Source organism: Somniosus microcephalus, chromosome 1, assembly GCF_052327205.1.
Source record: "Somniosus microcephalus isolate GS21.2 chromosome 1, FLI_Smic_1.0, whole genome shotgun sequence".
Lineage (NCBI taxonomy): Eukaryota > Metazoa > Chordata > Chondrichthyes > Squaliformes > Somniosidae > Somniosus > Somniosus microcephalus.
The window spans coordinates 26,519,117-26,538,366 of record NC_140987.1 but is presented as its reverse complement, the minus strand read 5'-3'; the positions used below and the strand labels follow the sequence as shown (position 1 = coordinate 26,538,366).

General features: G+C 47.4%; 1 protein-coding gene across 3 annotated transcripts in view; it reads left to right on the top strand.

Moving 5' to 3' along the window:
* The window catches only part of sh3rf1 (SH3 domain containing ring finger 1), a 214,542-nt gene extending 198,541 nt beyond the window's left edge, over positions 1 to 16,001 (top strand). For 2 of the 3 annotated variants that reach the window (XM_085975577.1, XM_085975656.1), the window contains 3 exons: positions 19 to 374; positions 3,234 to 3,568; positions 13,963 to 16,001. In XM_085975577.1, coding sequence (XP_085831703.1) covers positions 19 to 374; positions 3,234 to 3,568; positions 13,963 to 14,131 — 860 coding nt within the window. In that variant the 3' untranslated portion in view covers positions 14,132 to 16,001. The remainder of the gene's footprint in view (positions 1 to 18; positions 375 to 3,233; positions 3,569 to 13,962) is intronic. The other variant, XM_085975616.1, reaches the window with a different exon arrangement.
* Positions 16,002 to 19,250: the final 3,249 nt, after the last annotated feature.

Below are 19,250 nucleotides of genomic sequence, written 5' to 3'. Positions count from 1 at the left end.
TCTCTTTATACCCAACAGCTGCTGCCCAGGGCCAGGAGAGACCGACTGCAGCAGTGACTCCCATACAAGCCCACAACCCGGCTCTCCCCGTCCCTACCACTCCAGTGGCTCCTCAGCAAGTTGTCTCTTTGCAGCACCCACAGCAGGCCCTGCAGGCGGTCGCCCCTTTCACCGTGGTCGCCGCTCCCACGGCAACCAGGCCGGGTGTTGCCCTCACCTCCGCAGCAGCCGCCATAACCCCTCCGAACATCAGTGCCACGTCTCTGGAGGGGGAGCCGTCGGCCATGGCAACCTGCGTCGTTCCGGCGGTCTCTGTCGCCCCGCCTGCGACGGCCTCAGCTGCTAATAAATTCGAGAAGGAGAACAGAGAAAAGGTGAGGTGTTTTTCTTTTTTTTAAATTTGTTGGAGAAGTGTCAGCCGTGGCTCAGTGGGTAGCACTTTCGTCTCGGAGTCAGAAGGTTGTAGGTTCAAGTCCCCACTCCAGAGACGAAGCGCAAAAATCTAGGCTGATGCTCCAGTGCAGTGCTGAGGGAGTACTGCACTGTCAGAGGTGCCGTCTTTCAGATGAGACGTTAAACCGAGGCCCCGTCTGCCCCCTCAGGTGGACGTAAAAGCTCCCATGGCACTATTTCGAAGTAGAGCAGGGGAGTTACTCCCGATGTCCTGGCCAATATTTATCCCTCAATCTACATCACTAAAACAGATTATCTGGTCATTATCACATTGCTGGTTGTGGGAGCTTGCTGTGCGCAAGTTGGCGGCTGTGTTTCCTACATTACAACAGTGACTCCACTTCAAAAGTACTTCATTGGCTGTAAAGCGCTGTGACATGTCCTGAGGTGGTGAAAGGTGCTATATAAATGCAAGTCTTTCTTTAAATATAGTATTGTTTAGTGATGCAGTTGCAAAGCAGAAGAACAGCTCGCTTCTAAAGAAACCAGACGACAGCACATCCTCTAAAGCATCGGTAAATTGGCAACAAAAGTAAAAATATTGCGGATGCTGGAAATCTGAAATAAAAACAGAAAATGCTGGAAATACTCAACAGGTCAGGCAGCATCTGTGGAGAGAGAAACAGAGTTAACGTTTCAGGTCGATGACCTTTCATCAGAAGTGAAAGATGTTGGAGATGGAACAGGTTTTAAGCAAGTACAGAGCCAGGGAGAAAGGAGCAGAGGTGGTGGGCAGGCTGGGGGTGCGAAGAGAGAAAAGAACAAAAAGTGAAGGTCTGTGATAGGCAGAAGTGATTAAATGACGAGGACGATGGTGCAAGGCAAAAGGGAATGGTAATGGAACAAGAAAAGAAACAAAAGATTGGTCCAGAGGAGGTGCAAATGGCAACTGCAGAATAGCAAAGGGGTGGGAAGCCTAAAAATCTGGCAAAAAGAAGGGCCCCCCCTGGCTCGGGATTGTGGCGGACAGAGGTGGGTCGGCCCCAGTGGTGCGGACCAACCTGCTCGCTGTGTATCTTGGGTACCTGTTCTGAGAGGCCCTTTTCAGGGTCTGATTTGTCCCCCCCCCCACCCACCAAGCCCCGACCTTGCCACACTAGTCAACATCAGAGTCGATTGGAAGAGAAGCTGTATCATTTGACAAGGAGGGTCCATTCATTGCAGCAACAAAAAAAAAAATTCACCAGTAAAGGTTTGGGACATTTTGTTAAACTGACCTGGTGATTGGAAACATATTCTTTAAAGCGATTTCCAGATTGTGAAAACTGAATGTTCTGATTTTTGAGAATTGTGCTGCACTGAACCTACAGCAGGCTCGACCCGGCTGACAGCACCGTTAGTGTAGGAGGCATCAGCGTGATTGCTTTTGCCGACCCCACTCCCCCATCCATCTTCCTTTTTCAAATACGTTTTCTCTCCTCCAACCCTGCAGTAAAAATGTCACTTACTGCACTGTGACTAAAAGGCTGAGCAAGCAGCATAGATCGTTTTATTCATAGTTAACGTTATGTGACGAAAGGTCATCGACCTGAAACGTTAACTCTGTTTCTCTCTCCACAGATGCTGCCTGACCTGCTGAGCATTTCTAGCATTTTTCTGTTTTTAAGTAAGATAGAGAGCGGGGCTTGGTCTAATAATCCTGAGCCCGCAAGTTCAAATCCCACCATGGCAATTTGATAGTTTGAATTCAGTTTTTTAAATTTAAAACGGGGGAAATAAAAATCTGGTGTCAGCAAAAGTGAACATGAAGCTGTCGTATTGTTGTGAAAACCAAACTGGTTCACTCTTGTCCTTTAGGGAAGGAAGCCTGCCGATCTGGCCTATGTTTAACTCGAGTCACACACCAACATGATTGACTCTGAACTGCCAGCTGAAGTAGCCTAGCAAACCAGGCAATTGTATCAAACCGCGACAAAGAATAAGGCGGCTCACAGCTTCGCAGGGCAACTAGAGATGGTCAATAAATGCTGGCCTTGCCAGCGATGTCGGCATCCCAAGAATGTATTTTTTTTAAAAGCCTGCATAGCGAGGTTTAGCAGACATTCGACTATAAGGGGAATCGCAGCTGAGCCTGATTTTGTTCTCCACTGATGCCTGTACAGTGCGTACTATCCACCAGGAGGCGCTGGATATAGATTTAGGATCTGGCGTCCTGGCCTGTTTCCCCCCCCTCCCTGATCCAGAGTGCTGAGGCCGATTGCGTTTCAACTGAAGGGTAGAAATTGGGACGCTTCCCTGATTTGCTCCGTTTAAATTTATTAGCTGAGCCAAGATGATCTCGAGTGCATGCCTCGGTCAATGCTGATGTCAACTGCTCCCAGCCCTGGGGTGCGACAATTAGCCGCAGCCCACTGGGTTAGGCAGGGGATAGTCGGCCCGGGTTCCTGCTCCGGAGTTCCATTCTGCGGCTCCTGCGGGGAAGTGCGCTTTGGTGAGGGACAGGATCAGGCTCCGTGGCGATGCCCCTTACGCACGGCCTGCCAGCTCCCACCGTCCAGGCTGTCACATGAATAATGGTAACGGCCCCCAGGGAACTGTACGGTACCTCGGAGACATCGATGCCTTTAAGAGAGGGGAAGAAAATTGGAAGGGATAAGGGGATTTTCCGAGTGATTTAATAAGACTTTCTCTGTGAGCGCACTTTGCACACAGAAGAATGTTCTTGTCTCTCGTTGCATGTTAATATATAATCAGTATTCTCAGTGCCAAATATCAGAGCCATCTGTTAAATGAGACCATTGATAATGATTGGTCTAAACTCTTTATTTGCTGCCTCTCAGAAGGAGAAGAAAGGTTTCCTCAAACTACTGTCTGGAGCATCTACGAAGCGGAAGTCTCGGCCCTCGCCTCCGTCTTCACCTACGTTGGAATCGGAGCAGGCAGCTTCAGAAACATTCCTCCAGGGAGCCGTGGGGCCGGAGGTTCCTTCAAGTGTTAGCCACAGCAGAGCCGGGTCCTGCCCCGTGGACACCGAGGCCCAAGGAGCCATGTTCGAAACACTCCATCGAAAGACAGCTTCTTTAGATTCCGGCGTCCCCATCGCCCCTCCTCCCAGGCAGCCTTGTTCATCCATGGCTTCAGTTCAGCTGGAATCGAAATCCATACCATGTGAAAGGTATTTTTCTTACTGTCAGTTCAGTGCTATCTCCTGTGTGAAGTGGGAAAATAAACTCAAGCTGCACGCTGTCCATGTTATAACCTCTTCTTGCATAAAGTATTAGTCCATAAACCCAGCAACTGCAGGCCAGTCAGTTTAACCTCAGTGGTGGGGGAAGCTTTTAGAAACGATAATCCGGGACAAAATTAGCAGTCACTTGGACAAGTGTGGATTAATTAAGGAAAGCCAGCACGGATTTGTTAAAGGCAAATTGTGTTTAACTAACTTGATTGAGTTTTTTGATGAGCTAACAGAGCTAAGGGAATTAGGGGTTACGGGGAGCGGGCAGGGAAGTGGACGTGAGTCTAGGTTCGGATCAGCCATGATCCTATTGAATGGCGGAGCAGGCCCGAGGGGCCGTATGGCCTACTCCTGCTCCTACTTCTTATGTTCTTATGTAACAGAGAGGGTTGATGAGGGCAATGCGGCTGATGTGGCGTACATGGACTTCCAAAAGGTGTTCGACAAAGTGCCACATAATGGGCTTGCCAGCAAAGTTGAAGCCCATGGAATAAAAAGGGACAGTGGCAGCATGGATACGAAATAGGCTGAGTGACAGGAAACAGAGAGCAGTGGTGAACGGTTGTTTTTTTGGACTGGAGGAAGGTAGACAGTGGTGTTCCCTAGGGGTCGGTACTAGGACCACTGCTTTTCTTGGTATATATTAATGACTTGGACTTGGGTGTACAGGCCACAATTTCAAAAGTTGCAGCTGATACAAAACTTGAAAGTATAGTGAACAGTGAGGAGGAGAGTGATAAGACTTCAAGAGGACATAGACAGGCTGGTGGAATGGGCGGACACGTGGCAGATGAAATTTAACGCAGAAAAGTGCAACATTATACATTTTGTCAGGAAGAACGAGGAGAGGCAATATAAACTAAAGTGAACAATTCTGATGAGGGTGCATGAACAGAGAGACCCGGGGGTATATGTGGAGTATTGTGTCCAATTCTAGGCTCCGCACTTTAGGAAGGATGTGGAGACATCAGAGAGGGTACAGAAAAGATTTACGAGAATGGTTCCAGGGATGAGGGACTTCAGTTACGTGGATAGACTGGAGAAGCTGGGGTTGTTCTCCTTGGAGCAGAGACGGTTGACAGGAGATTTGATAGAGGTGTTCAAAATCATGAGGGGCCGAGACAGAGTAGACAGAGAGAAACTGTTCCTATTGGCGGAAGGGTTGAGAACCAGAGGACACAGATTTAAGATGTTTGGCAGAAGAACCAAAGGCGACACGAGGAAAAACTTTTTTACGCAGCGAGTGGTTAGGATCTGGAATGCACTGCCTGAAAGGGTGGTGGAGGCAGATTCAATCGTGGCTTTCAAAAGAGAATGGGATAAGTACCTGAAGGAAAAAAATTTGCAGGGCTGTGGAGAAAAGGCGGGGGCGTGGGACTGGCTGAAGTGCTCTTGCAGAGTCTGAGCTAGCATGGGCTCGACGGGCCGAATGGTCTCCTCCTTTGCTGTAACCATTCTATGATTCTCTCTCGTTCTCTGTCCTATTCTCTTTCTCGCTCTATTTTTCTTGTTCTCTCTCTCTCTCTCTTTCTCTTTGTCTCTTTTGGTGAATCACAAGCATCCGAACAATAATGCAAAATTAATAAACCACTAACAGCCATTTGTTGGCAATGCTACATTCACAAATGACAGATAAATCACTTCAGTGCATCTGTATCTTGATGTTTGGAGAATGAGAAACAAACCAGTTTTTATTGTGAATTATTAACCCTGTGTTATGGTTACAAATCTACCAGAAGTGCTTCTTTGCAAAATGGAAACCTAGCAACAGCACAAAGAAGCCAGAACATTTCTTTGGAATAACAGGTGATGAGCGTGAATTTTGCACTGGGGCGTTGGAAATTGAGGGCAACTTGACCTCTCCTTCAGTGCACTGCACTGTGTCCTCTCACCCTCCCCAAATTCTGCTCCCTTGCTTTACCAACCTCATCACACGAGGTGGATGTAGGCCATCGGCAATTTCAACTGCTGCGTGTGGCAGCAATTGAAAAGTCACCGTGTGCCCAAACGTGAAATAAATGGCGCAGGATCATAGTGTGTTACAGCACAGAAGGAAACCATTGGTCCCTTCACACCTACGCCAGCTCTCAAAAAGAGCTGTCCAGTTCGTCCCATAGAAACATAGAAGATAGGAGCAGGAGTAGGCCATTCGGCCCCTCGAGCCTGCTCTGCCATTTAATGAGATCATGGCTGATCATCCAAATTCAGTACCCTGTCCCTGCTTTCTCCCCAACGCCCTTGATCCCTTTAGCCTTAAGAAATATATCTAACTCCTTCTTGAATATATTTAATGAATTGGCCTCAACTGCCTAGTTTGGTAGAAAATTCCACAGGTTCACCACTCTCTGGGTGAAGAAATTCCTTATCTCAGTCCTAAATGGCTTACCCCTTATCCTTAGACTGCGACCCCCTGGTTCTGGACGCCCCCACCATCAGGAACATCCTTCCTGTGTCTAATCCTGTTAGAATTTTATAAGTTTCAATGAGATCCCCTCTCATTCTTCTAAACTCTAGCGAATATAAGCCTAATCGACCCAATCTCTCCTCATACATCATTCCTGCCATCCCAGGTCCCATTCTCCTTCCCTTTTCCCATATACCCGTTAAATTTTACTTTAAAAAAATATTTATTTTAAGATGTTATGGCTAACAAGGGAAATTAGGGATAACATAAGATCCAAGGAGAGGACATATAAATTGGTCAGAAAAAGCAGCAAACTTGAGGATTGGGAGCAGTTTAGGATTCAACAAAGGAGGACAAAGGGATTAATTAAGAGGGGGAAAATAAAGTATGAGAGTAAGCTTGCAGGGAACATAAAAACTGACTGTAAAAGCTTTTATAGATATGTGAAGAGAAAAAGATTGGTGAAGTCAAGCGTAAGTCCCTTGCAGTCAGAATCAGGGGAATTTATAATGGGGAACAAAGAAATGGCAGACCAATTAAATACATACTTTGGTTCTGTCTTCACAAAGGAGGACACAAATAACCTCCCAAAAATGTCGGGGAACATAGGGCCTAATGAAAGGGAGGAACTGATAGAAATCAGCATTTGTAGGGAAATGGTGTTAGGGAAATTGATGGGATTGAGGGCCGATAAATCCCATGGGCCTGATAATCTACATCCTAGGGTACTTAAGGAAGTGGTCCTAGAAATAGTAGATGCATTGCGGGTCATCTTCCAAAATTCGATAGACTCTGGAACAGTACCCATGGATTGGCGGGTAGCTAATGTTACCCCACTGTTCAAAAAGGGTGGTAGAGAGAAAACATCGGTAGTTGGGGAAAATGCTGGAGTCCATTATAAAGGATGTAATAGCAGAGCACTTGGGAAAAAAAGTGACCGGATTGGACAAAGTCAACATGGATTTACAAAAGGTAAATCGTGCTTGACTAATCTACTGGAATTTTTTGAGGATGTAACTGGTAAAATAGATAAGGGAGAACCAGTGGATGTGGTGTATTTGGATTTTCAAAAGGCTTTTGATAAGGTCCCGCATAAGAGATTAGCGTGTAAAATTAAGGCACATGGGATTGGGGGCAAGGTATTGACTTGGATAGAGAACTGGTTGGCAGACAGAAAGGAAAGAGTTGGAATAAATGGCTCTTTTTCCGAGTGGCAGGCAGTGACTAGTGGGGTACCGCAGGGATCGGTCCTTGGACCCCAGCTATTCACAATATATATTAATGATCTGGATGAGGGAACTAGATGTAATATCTCCAAGTTTGCAGACGACACAAAGCTGGTGGGCGTGTGTGCTGTGAGGAGGATACGGAGAAACTCCAGGATGATTTGGACAGGTTGGGTGATTGGGCAGAAGCATGGCAGATGCAATATAACGTGGATAAATGCGAGGTTATCCACTTTGGTGGCAGATTATTATCTGAATGGCAATAGATTGGGAGAAGGGGAAGTGCAACGAGACCTGGGCGTCCTTGTGCACCAGTTGCTGAAAGTAAGCATGCAGGTGCAGCAGGCGGTTAAGAAGGCAAATGGTATGTTGGCCTTCGTAACGAGAGGGTTTGAGTACAGGAACAAGGATGTCTTGTTGCAGTTATACAGGGCCTTGGTGAGACCACATCTGGAGTATTGTGTGCAGTTTTGGTCGCCTTATCTGAGGAAGGATGTTCTTGCCATGGAAGGAGTGCAGCGAAGATTCACCAGGCTGATACCTGGGATGGCAGGAATGATGTATGAGGAGAGATTGGGTCGATTGGGCTTGTACTCGCTGGAGTTTAGAAGAATGAGAGGGGATCTCATCGAAACTTATAAAATTCTAACAGGACTAGACAGACTAGATGCTGGAAGGATGTTCCCGATGGTCAGGGAGTCCAGAACCAGGGGTCACAGTCTAAGGATAAGGGGTAAGCCATTTAGGACAGAGATGAGGAGGAATTTCTTCACCCAGAGAGTGGTGAACCTGTGGAATTCTCTACCAAAGAAGGCAGTAGAGGCCAATTCATTAAATATATTCAAGAAGGAGTTGGATATATTTCTTAAGGCTCGGGATCAAGGGATATGGAGAGAAGGCAGGAACAGGGTACTGAATTTGGACGATCAGCCATGATCTCATTGAATGGCGGAGCAGGCTCGAGGGGCCGAATGGCCTACTCCTGCTCCTATCTTCTATGTTTCTATTCTATTCCCTTTTGAAAGGGATTCTGGAAACTGCTTCCACCGCTATTTCTGGTAGGGCATTCCGTGGCTGCAGTGTGTACCATCTACAGGATGCACTGCAGCAACTCGCCAAGGCTTCTTTGGCAGCACCTCCGAAACCCACGACCTCTTCCACCTAGAAGGACAAGGGCAGGGCAGCAGGCGCTTGGGAACACCCTCACCTCCAAGTTGCCCACCAAGTCACACACCATTGTGACTTGGAAGTATATCGCCGTTCCTTCATCGTCGCTGGGTCAAAATCCTGGAACTCCCTACCTAACAGCACTGTGGGAGTACCTTCACCACACGGACTGCAACGGTTCAAGAAGGCGGCTCACCACCACCTTCTCAAGGGCAACTAGGGATGGGCAATAAATGCTGGCCTTGCCAGCAGCACCCACATCACATGAATGAATTTTTAAAAAAACCTCTGTGTAAAAATACATTCTCCCAAACCCCTCTCTTCATTCTTTTAGCAATATGTTTACATTTAAATTTATGTCCTCTAGTTGATCAGTAGAAATATTTAAAACCCCTCATAATTTTGAGCATCCCCCACCCCAACAGAGCAAGAATATTTGGGTGTCCATGTAAACAAGTCACTAAAAGCTCGTACAAAAATAATCAAAAAGTTGAGTGGAATGTTGGGCTTTATCTCAAGGAGACTGGAATAGAAAGGGGGGGGAAGTGATGCTTCAGTTGTATAGACCCCCTCTGGAGCACTGCGTTCATTTCTCGCCACCACACCTCAGCTAGGATATATTGGCCTTGGAAAGGAGTACAGCTCAGATTCACCAGAATGATACTGGGGCTGAAAGGTTTAAATTAGGACAGGTTGCATAAACCTGGCTTGTAATCCCTTGAGTATTGCGGGGTGACCTAATCAAGGTCTTTAAAATGGTAAAAGCATTCAATAGGGTAGACATAGTGTAACTATGTGCCCTGGTAGAGGAATCCAGAACAAAGGGACATGACCTTAACACTAGAGCCAGGTCATGTAGGTGTGAAATCAGGAAGCACTTCCCCACGTGATCGCTAGTAGAAATCTGGAATTCTGTCCCCCAAAAGGCTGTGGATGTTGGGTGAGTTGAAACATTCAAGACTGAGATCAATAGATTTTTCTTAGTGAAGGTTTCGAGGGATATGGAGCAAAGGCGGGCAAATGGAGTTGAGGTACCGATCAGCCATGATCTAATTGAATGAAGGAACAGGCTCGAGGTGCTGAATGGCCTTCCCCTGTTCCTAATAGCCCCAGTTTCTTGTGTGTGAGCCTTGGCTCAGTTGGTAGCGCGCTTGCCTCCGAGTCAGAAGGTTGTGGGTTCAAGCCCCACTCCAGGTCCTCAAGTCCATAATCCAAGCTGACACTCCAGTGCGGTACTGAGGGAGTGCTGCTCTGTCAGAGGTGCCATCTTTTGGGTGAGACATTTAACCGAGACCCGGTCTGCCCTCTCCGGTGGGATGCAAAAGATTTCGGTCCACTATTCGACAAACAACAGCTGATGTTTCCCGGCGTCCTTTTATGCCTCCAACAACATCACTGAAGCTGGTTAACTGATCATTTATCTGATTGCTGTTTGTGGGGCCTTGCTGTGCCCAAATAGGCTGCAGCTGGTAAATGCAAGTCTTTTTCGAAAGGTACCTCACATAGGGTATTCTCAATATAGGTTGTGGAGTCCACTGAGCGCATTGCAAATAAGGTTTTAGAAATGGTATTTATTTACGTTTTTACAATTTACACTTTCAGTAAATATATTGTCTTGAGCAAGTGGCAGTTTAGGAAAGCAGCAACTACCAAGCCAGATATCTTTGTTTTATTTTGATTCAGCTAAGGGTTGCCATGGGAACAGACAGGCTGAGACATCTGCTTGAGTGCTGCTGGTTAGTAGAAACATAGAAGATAGGAGCAGGAGTAGGCCATTCGGCCCCTCGAGCCTGCTCCGCCATTCAATGAGATCATGGCTGATCATCCAAATTCAGTACCCTGTCCCTGCTTTCTCTCCATATCCCTTGATCCCTTTAGCCTTAAGAAATATATCCAACTCCTTCTTGAATATATTTAATGAATTGGCCTCTACTGCCTTCTGTGGTAGAGAATTCCACAGGTTCACCACTCTCTGGGTGAAGAAATTCCTCCTCATCTCAGTCCTAAATGGCTTACCCCTTATCCTTAGACTGTGACCCCTGGTTCTGGACTCCCCGACCATCGGGAACATCCTTCCAGCATCTAGTCTGTCTAGTCCTGTTAGAATTTTATAAGTTTCGATGAGATCCCCTCTCATTCTTCTAAACTCCAGCGAGTATAAGCCCAATCGACCCAATCTCTCCTCATACGTCATTCCTGCCATCCCAGGTATCAGTCTGGTGAATCTTCGCTGAACTCCCTCCATGGCAAGAACATCCTTCCTCAGATAAGGCGACCAGAACTGCACACAATACTCAAGGTGTGGTCTCACCAAGGCCCTGTACAACTGCAGCAGCAGTGTCCCTGGTTGGTCAGGAGCACCACAATGAGCAGCGAGGTGAGAAAGAAAAAAGAAAGAACTTGCATTTATATAGCGCCTTTCACAACCTCAGGATGCCCCAAAACCCTTTACAGCCAATGAAGTACTCCTGAAGTGTAGTCACTGTTGTAATGTAGGAAACGCGGCTGCCAATTTGTGCACAGCAAGCTCCCACAAACGGCAATGTGTGATAACGACCTGACAGTCCAGCTTGTGAGTGATGTCGCTTGAGCGATAAGTACTGGGCAGGGCACCGGGGAGAACTCCCCCTGTTCTTCTTCCAAACAGCGGCCCTGGGATCTTTTACATCCGTCCACCTGAGAGGGCAGCCAGAGCCTCGGTTTAACGCCTCATCCGAAAGACGGACGGGACCCAACAGTCGTGCTTTTCAATAAACCAAGGACCATTTTGAACTTGATTTGCTGCTTCTGAGGTGCCGTCTTTCGGATGAGACGTTAAACCGAGGCCCTGTCTGCTCTCTCAGGTGGACGTGAAAGATCCCACGACACTATTTCGAAGAGCAGGGGAGTTATCCCCCCGGTGTCCTGGTCAATATCCCTCAATCAACATATCAAAAACAGATTATCTGGTCATTATCACATTGCTGTTTGTGGGAGCTTGCTGTGCGCAAATTGGCTGCCGCGTTTCCTACATTACAACAGTGACGACACTCCAAAAGTACTTCATTGGCTGTAAAGCGCTTTGAGACGTCCGGTGGTCGTGAAAGGCGCTATATAAATGCAAGTCTTTCTTTCTGGTAGATGAGTGGGACATCTTGCTTTTTTTTTAATGGCATTGGAATGCACTTGTGTTGGGCAGTTGACCGACAAAGTGGGTAGTTCGACTGGCGGCAATTGTTTTTAAAGTGGTAAAGTTATCATTGAAAAATCATTTAAAGTTTCCTCCAAATTTATGCTTGTTTTTTTTGGGCTCCAGTTTTTAAAATCAATAAAAACTTGGGGGGGGGGGGGAAGGGGGGCTTCAGGTGCTTTCTAAAGTTTTGTTTGTAAAAAAAAATATTGCTGGGGAGGAAAATCTGCGGGCAGCCAAAAACTGGAAGCCCAAAAATGAGCGTAAATTTGGAGAAAATTAGTGAAGATCGTTTTTTTATTATGAACTTGATTAAAACGCAAGAAATCAAACGGGAGACGAGCAAGGCACAGTTGAGCTAACTGCCAATCCACAATTTCTGAACTATAAACTTACTTGCGTAGCCTTTTAAAATAGATTATTCCACTTGGAAAATGCTGTTTAATTGGAAATGGGCTGTGTGGTTTTTGCTCCGGGGGGTGGGGGGGATGATTGAATTCGAGGTGGCTTTAACACATCCCAGCTGCGACAGGCACAGGTGGAGAAAATGTTGTTTTTTTAACGGGGCCGCAGTTTGGCTGCAGATTGCTCGCTGTCTGTTAGCTGTTTAACTTCCTTCATGTGCCTGGCAAAGCTCCCTGCTGCCTGGAAGTCCCGCGCGGCCCAGTCACCGGCTTTTCAATGCGAGATCTTGTGCGCGCGCAAAATTTTGAATGGGTCGCGCACCCAAAAAAAAATTTAGGGGTAACATTGCTGCCTGGAATATTTGAGGCAAATGTCCTGTTGAGAAACTGGAATGAAGTCTTCCAGATTTTTTCTCCAATTTAAATATCACCATATGCACATTGAGCATTTCCACCTACCCCCACACCCACCACCCAAACGTCCAGGTTAATGTTTTTTTCCCCGCGCCCTTACATTGCAAACAGTTTTATGACTGAAGCCAATTTCTGAGGCTGTAACGTTACATTCATCGAATCATACAGCAGAAGGAGGCCATTCAGCCCGTCATGCCTGTGCTGGCTCTTTGAAAGTGCTCTCCAATTAGCCCCACTGCCCCCCCTGCTCTTTCCTCATATCCCTGAAAATGTCTCCTTTTCAAGTGTTTATCCAATTCCCTTTTGAAAGTTGCTATCGACTCTGCTTCCGCCCTTTCGGAAGCAGCATTACATTGGGGATTTTCTTTTACCAAGTAGAGGGTTCTTGCGTTGGTAGATTACATGGTGTTTGCAGTTTTCATTTAGGAATGTTCGGAATCACAGAAAGCGGTGTGCAAAATACTGGTTTTAAAAAAAACCTCCCAGTATTGAAATTTGTCTCATCCAGTTACAGTGAATCAGTGACCTCAGTTTATAGCCTGTTGTAAAATATTGCAGTCCCAAATACTGCTGTCAGCTGTGGCTCAGTGGGTAGCACACTCGCTTCCGAGTCAGAAGGTTGTGGGTTCAAGTCCCACTCCAGGGACTTGAGCACAAAAAGCTAGGCTGACACTCCCAGTGCAGTGCTGAGGGAGCGCTGCACTGTCGGAGGTGCTGTCTTTCAGATGATACGTTAAACCGAGGCCCCGTCTGCACTCTCAGGTGGACGTACAAGATCCCGCGGCACTATTTTGAAGAAGAGCAGGGGAGTTCTCCCCGGTGTTCTGGCCAATATTTATCCCTCAACCCACAGAACAAAGACAGTCACATTGCTGTTTGTGGCTGCTGCGTTTCCTACATTACAACAGTGACTAGACTCCAAAAGTACTTCTTGGCTGTAAAGCGTTTTGAGACATCTGGTGGTCATGAAAGGCGCCATATAAATGCAAGTCTTTCTTTCAAAACTATGCCCCTAAAAACCATTTTCAGTTTTTAGTTTTAGGAGGTGGTTGGAGACTCTCTTGTTGGAGATGTGTGAGAAGTCACACAACACCAGGTTATAGTCCCAACAGTTTTATTTGAAATCACAAGCTTTCGGAGCGCTGCTCCTTCGTCAGGTGAAGTGGAGAGATGCCCCGATTGTCCGTTTTCTTGCTCGCAGCTTCCCCCGTGTAGAAGCTGCGAGCAAGAAAATGGACAATCGGGGAATCTCTCCACTTCACCTGACGAAGGAGCAGCGCTCCGAAAGCTTGTGATTTCAAATAAAACTGTTGGACTATAACCTGGTGTTGTGTGACTTCTTACATTTGTCCACCCCAGTCCAACACCGGCATCTCCACACCATTGTTGGAGATGGTCATTGCCTGGCACTTGTGTGGCGCGAATGTTACTTGCCACTTATCAGCCCAAGCCTGATTGTTGCCTAGTTCCAGGCAGCATGCACAACACACTGCTCCAGCTGAGGCCTTGCTAGTGATGTGTGTGTATATATATTTCTTTTTAAACAGGTACAGAGTTGTTGTCTCCTATCCCCCCCAGAGCGAGGCTGAGCTGGAGCTGAAAGACGGCGACATTGTATTTGTGCACAAGAAGCGAGAGGACGGCTGGTTCAAGGGCACCCTGCAGCGGAACGGGAAAACCGGCCTCTTCCCCGGCAGCTTCGTGGAGAGCATCTGAGACCCCCTTCAGCGAGCACACGCACGCCATCTGCACCCGAGAAGTTTATAACAAGCACACCCAGCAATCTAAAGCACCGGTTAATCTGCAGAACATTCCCAGCCACGGCTGAAATGCAGATTTCCAGCAACAGGAGGCGGCAGCTGCTCGGATTTTCTGTTGGGTTTTTCGGAGGTACAAGAGCAGCACAGTGAATGTTCACCAGTGACTCGACCCCTGGCGTGTACAGTTTGTGTGATTCTTTACCAGTCAGTCTGTGCCTTTCACTGTCATTCAGTCTGTCGCCAGTTTATTTTTATTTCTCTCTACTGAATCACAGAACACCCTGGCACACGTAATGAAATCAACTGTTTACAAAGAGGCTGTAATTAAGACAAAACTTTGTAACTTATTGGATTAGATTGTTTTTTAGTCTTTGATTCATCATGTAAAGTGAAAGTTCTATAATGTCAAGTGTTGAAAGTTGTGATAATTTATAAGTGTTATTATCTGAGAGGGGAAGCTGGATTCTCTCCTCGCGATTCAGTTCGACTTAGTACCTCTTCTACACACACCCCTCCCATTGGATGATCTTATTGAATGGCGGAGCGGGCTCAGAGGGGCCGAATGGCGGAGCGGGCTCAGAGGGGCCGAATGGCGGAGCGGGCTCAGAGGGGCCGAATGGCGGAGCGGGCTCAGAGGGGCCGAATGGCGGAGCGGGCTCAGAGGGGCCGAATGGCCCGCTCCTGCTCCTATTTCTTGCGTTTATCTCCGTCGCCGATTTGCGGGGTTTAGCGAATTTTATCAGAGTGTAATCGAGGACTTGTACGGTCTCGCAGTGTCGTACGGTGGTTCTGCGTGTCGCGGCCGGTGGAGGTGAGTAACGGCACAGGCCTGCCATGTGGATTTGCAGAGGTTTGGGAACTCGGTTGTACTTTTTTTTGTTGCACGGAAAGCGATGGCATTCAGAGAACCTCGACAGGGAAACTGTGAAGCAGTAAGTACAAGACTGGAAAAACAGATCAATGGAACGAGAGGAATTTTCCACTCTGTAGCCACCCGGTCGGAAATGCTCCTGCCATTCGGAGCACATTTGATGGTGACCAACGCCACCATTTTGTGGCTTGCGCGCAGGAAACATTGGGACAGGATCTCAAAACACCGGCAAAAAGTCCCGGGACAGCCTGGTTCGCCCACGTAATAATAATTGATTTTGACTTATTCAGGCGCATTAAACCAATGACCCCCCCCCCCACACACACACACACACTGATTCAAACTCTACATGCTGCCCATATTCTAAATGGCTATATTGGCCACTTCTATTGAACCCACAGCTCCCCCAGTGCTCGACCTTGGGGCCTACAGCTTTGTACCAATATTACTTCACCATGTGAAATGGTGCAGGACAAACTTTCTTTTCTATTTGTTTCCCTACCACCCCCCCCCCCCCCCAAATTCTCTCTCCATTACAATCTTCTGTTTTGCTGTTCAGTTTAGATCGTATTGGGTTCAATCTCCTCTATCGACTTGGGCTTGTTTCCCAGTGCTGTGCCTGAATGCTTTTGGTCGCAACTCATGGACGTGAGGTGTGCCTGCCGGCCAGAGCTATTTGGTTCACTGTCTTTCAAGCTGGAAAGGCACCAACCTGAAGGTGCTTCTAGTACCACTTCGGCACAGTACTGGGTGTGTTGAGGCCTGTTTTAACCTGATGAGCACTTTTTTGGGGGGGCTTTTCGTGGCCTGTACCATGCTGTAATGGACACGAAACGCCCTTGAAATATAATGATGTGGTCAACCTTTCTTTTTATAAATCCTTCAGAGAGACACACACACACACAAAACTATGTGTACTTGAATGAAATTAAATGAGTAATTGTTGCATATCTTATCTGGATTTTTCTTTTTAAATGTGTGAAAATTGCCTTGGCTGGAGAGACGGGCATCGGTATATTCCCGCAGCCGATTGAAACTGATGTCTTGATAGATTCTGGCATTTAACTTACGAGGGAAAACCTGAAATGTAAGATTTTTCAAAACTGGAACGTGGGCTAGTGGCTTTGTCTTGACCTGTCTGTCTCCTAAATAAAGCACCATCACTTAGTATATAATGTGGATGCACTTACCATTTCCTCCCGCGCATTCTGAGAGAATATTATACACACAGGAGGTACGGTAGCATAGTGGTTATGTTACTGGACTGGGAATCCAGAGGCGCGAGTTCACATTCCACCACGGCAGCTGGGAAACTAAAATTCAGTTAATTAAATAAATCTGGAATTTAAAAGTGAGGATCAGTAATGGTGACCATGAAACTACCAGATTGTTGTAAAAACCCATCTGGTGCACTAATGTCCTTTAGGGAAGGAAATCTGCCACCCTTACCCCGGTCTGGCCCACAGCAATGTGGTTGGCTCTTAACTGCCCTCTGAAATAGCCTAGCAAGCCACTCAGTTGTACCAAACCACTACAAAAAAAAAAGTTAGCACTGTGGGAGCACCTTCACCGCACGGACTGCAGCGGTTCAAGAAGGCGGCTCACCACCAACTTTCTCGAGGGCAATTAGGGATGGGCAATAAATGCCGGCAACACCCACATCCCATGAACGAATAATAAAAAAACTCATGCCGTGTGTGTGTTATAATAATACACATGCACAAACACACCAGTGTTACAGCTCGTGTTGAACAGTCACAGCGCTAAGTCTTGTTGCACATGATATACAGAGTATATGATTTTTTTTGGATGAACGGTGGGTTCATTTTTGTTTTAAGCCGCCACTATCAGTAAAGTGGAAAAAAATGACAATTTCGTACTGTTTACATCCAGTTTACTTGATGCCTTCTGTGTGTCTTTGTGCAGGAAATGTGAATGTCTGGGAATACACAAAATGCTGCTTTTAATTGTCTGCAATTTTTTTTTTCTTCCCTCATCTTCAGCCTCATTGTAGTTCTTTTCCCAGACCTGCAGATTATTTATGACTGTATTTGCCTATTCTAGTCAGTGATGGGCTGAATGGCCTCCTTCAGTGCTGTATCATTCTATGGGTGCTTTGCAAACTTTTCTGTGCGAGGTTGATATGGACACACTCTTGGGAAATCCCTGCAAATATTGACACGCTCCTGGGGAGTCCCTGCAAATATTGACACGCTCCTGGGGAGTCCCTGCAAATATTGACACGCTCCTGGGGAGTCCCTGCAAATACTGACACGCTCCTGGGGAGTCCCTGCAAATACTGACACGCTCCTGGGGAGTCCCTGCAAATATTGACACGCTCCTGGGGAGTCCCTGCAAATACTGACACGCTCCTGGGGAGTCCCTGCAAATATTGACACGCTCCTGGGGAGTCCCTGCAAATACTGACACGCTCCTGGGGAGTCCCTGCAAATATTGACACGCTCCTGGGGAGTCCCTGCAAATATTGACACGCTCCTGGGGAGTCCCTGCAAATATTGACACGCTCCTGGGGAGTCCCTGCAAATATTGACACGCTCCTGGGGAGTCCCTGCAAATATTGACACGCTCCTGGGGAGTCCCTGCAAATATTGACACGCTCCTGGGGAGTCCCTGCAAATATTGACACGCTCCTGGGGAGTCCCTGCAAATATTGACACGCTCCTGGGGAGTCCCTGCAAATATTGACACGCTCCTGGGGAGTCCCTGCAAATATTGACACGCTCCTGGGGAGTCCCTGCAAATATTGACACGCTCCTGGGGAGTCCCTGCAAATATTGACACGCTCCTGGGGAGTCCCTGCAAATATTGACACGCTCCTGGGGAGTCCCTGCAAATATTGACACGCTCCTGGGGAGTCCCTGCAAATATTGACACGCTCCTGGGGAGTCCCTGCAAATATTGACACGCTCCTGGGGAGTCCCTGCAAATATTGACACGCTCCTGGGGAGTCCCTGCAAATACTGACACGCTCCTGGGGAGTCCCTGCAAATATTGACACGCTCCTGGGCAGTCCCTGCAAATATTGACACGCTCCTGGGGAGTCCCTGCAAATATTGACACGCTCCTGGGCAGTCCCTGCAAATATTGACACGTTCCTGGGGAGTCCCTGCAAATATTGTCACGCTCCTGGGGAGTCCCTGCAAATATTGTCACGCTCCTGGGGAGTCCCTGCAAATATTGACACGCTCCTGGGGAGTCCCTGCAAATATTGACACGCTCCTGGGGAGTCCCTGCAAATATTGACACGCTCCTGGGGAGTCCCTGCAAATACTGACACGTTCCTGGGGAGTCCCTGCAAATATTGACAGGCTCCTGGTGAGTCCCTGCAAATATTGACACACTGCTGGGGAATCCCCTGCAAATATTGACACGCTCCTGGGGACTGCTCTCACACCTATTCCTTCAGACCTCATTTTCATAGTTACCCCCTCGATTGTTATGGGGCTTCTATATTGCAAGAGATGTAGGGGTTTCCCTCCATGAGTTGCGTTCCATAATACCATGAGCCCCAGGCTCAGGGAGCTGAAGGCCTCATAGACCCATGAAAACGTGAGCCTACAACTGCACTGTTGGATTAAGGGAGTCAGTTTTAACTCCCAACTCTGGCCCCTTGTGCATCCTCCCCACCCCCCCCCCCCCCCCCCCGCACTCCTCCAACAGTTGGCGGTCGTGCCTTAAACCGTCTAGGCCCTAAGCTCTGGGATTTCCTCTCTAAACCTCCCCACCTCGCTACCTCTCTTCCTTTAAGACACTCCTTAAAACCTACTGTCCTAATGGCTCCTCCTTTGGTGCGGTGTCGATATTTATCCGATTACGCTTCAGTCAGGCGTTTTGGGATGTGTTTTACCACATTTAAAAGCGTTCTGTGAATGCAAGTTGTAATAGTTTTAGTAAAGTGAACACGTGTGGATCCTCCTGCATTTCTCACCAGGGAACGGGCGGACCGCTGGATTTACATCCCGTCCAATACCGACTTCAGTGGAGAGTAAAATCAGGTGCGTTGCAAAGCCAACGATGCACCCGATCCTGTCAAGTTCCTGAAGGGTGGTTTAGATTAAAATTTCCCACAGGATTTCCATGATCTACAGGCCGACAGTACTCCCAACATAAAAGGAGAAGAGGTTGACTCGAGGGTTTTTTCTCTCTCCTCGACTGACCAGAATAGGCTATGTCACAGCCATTT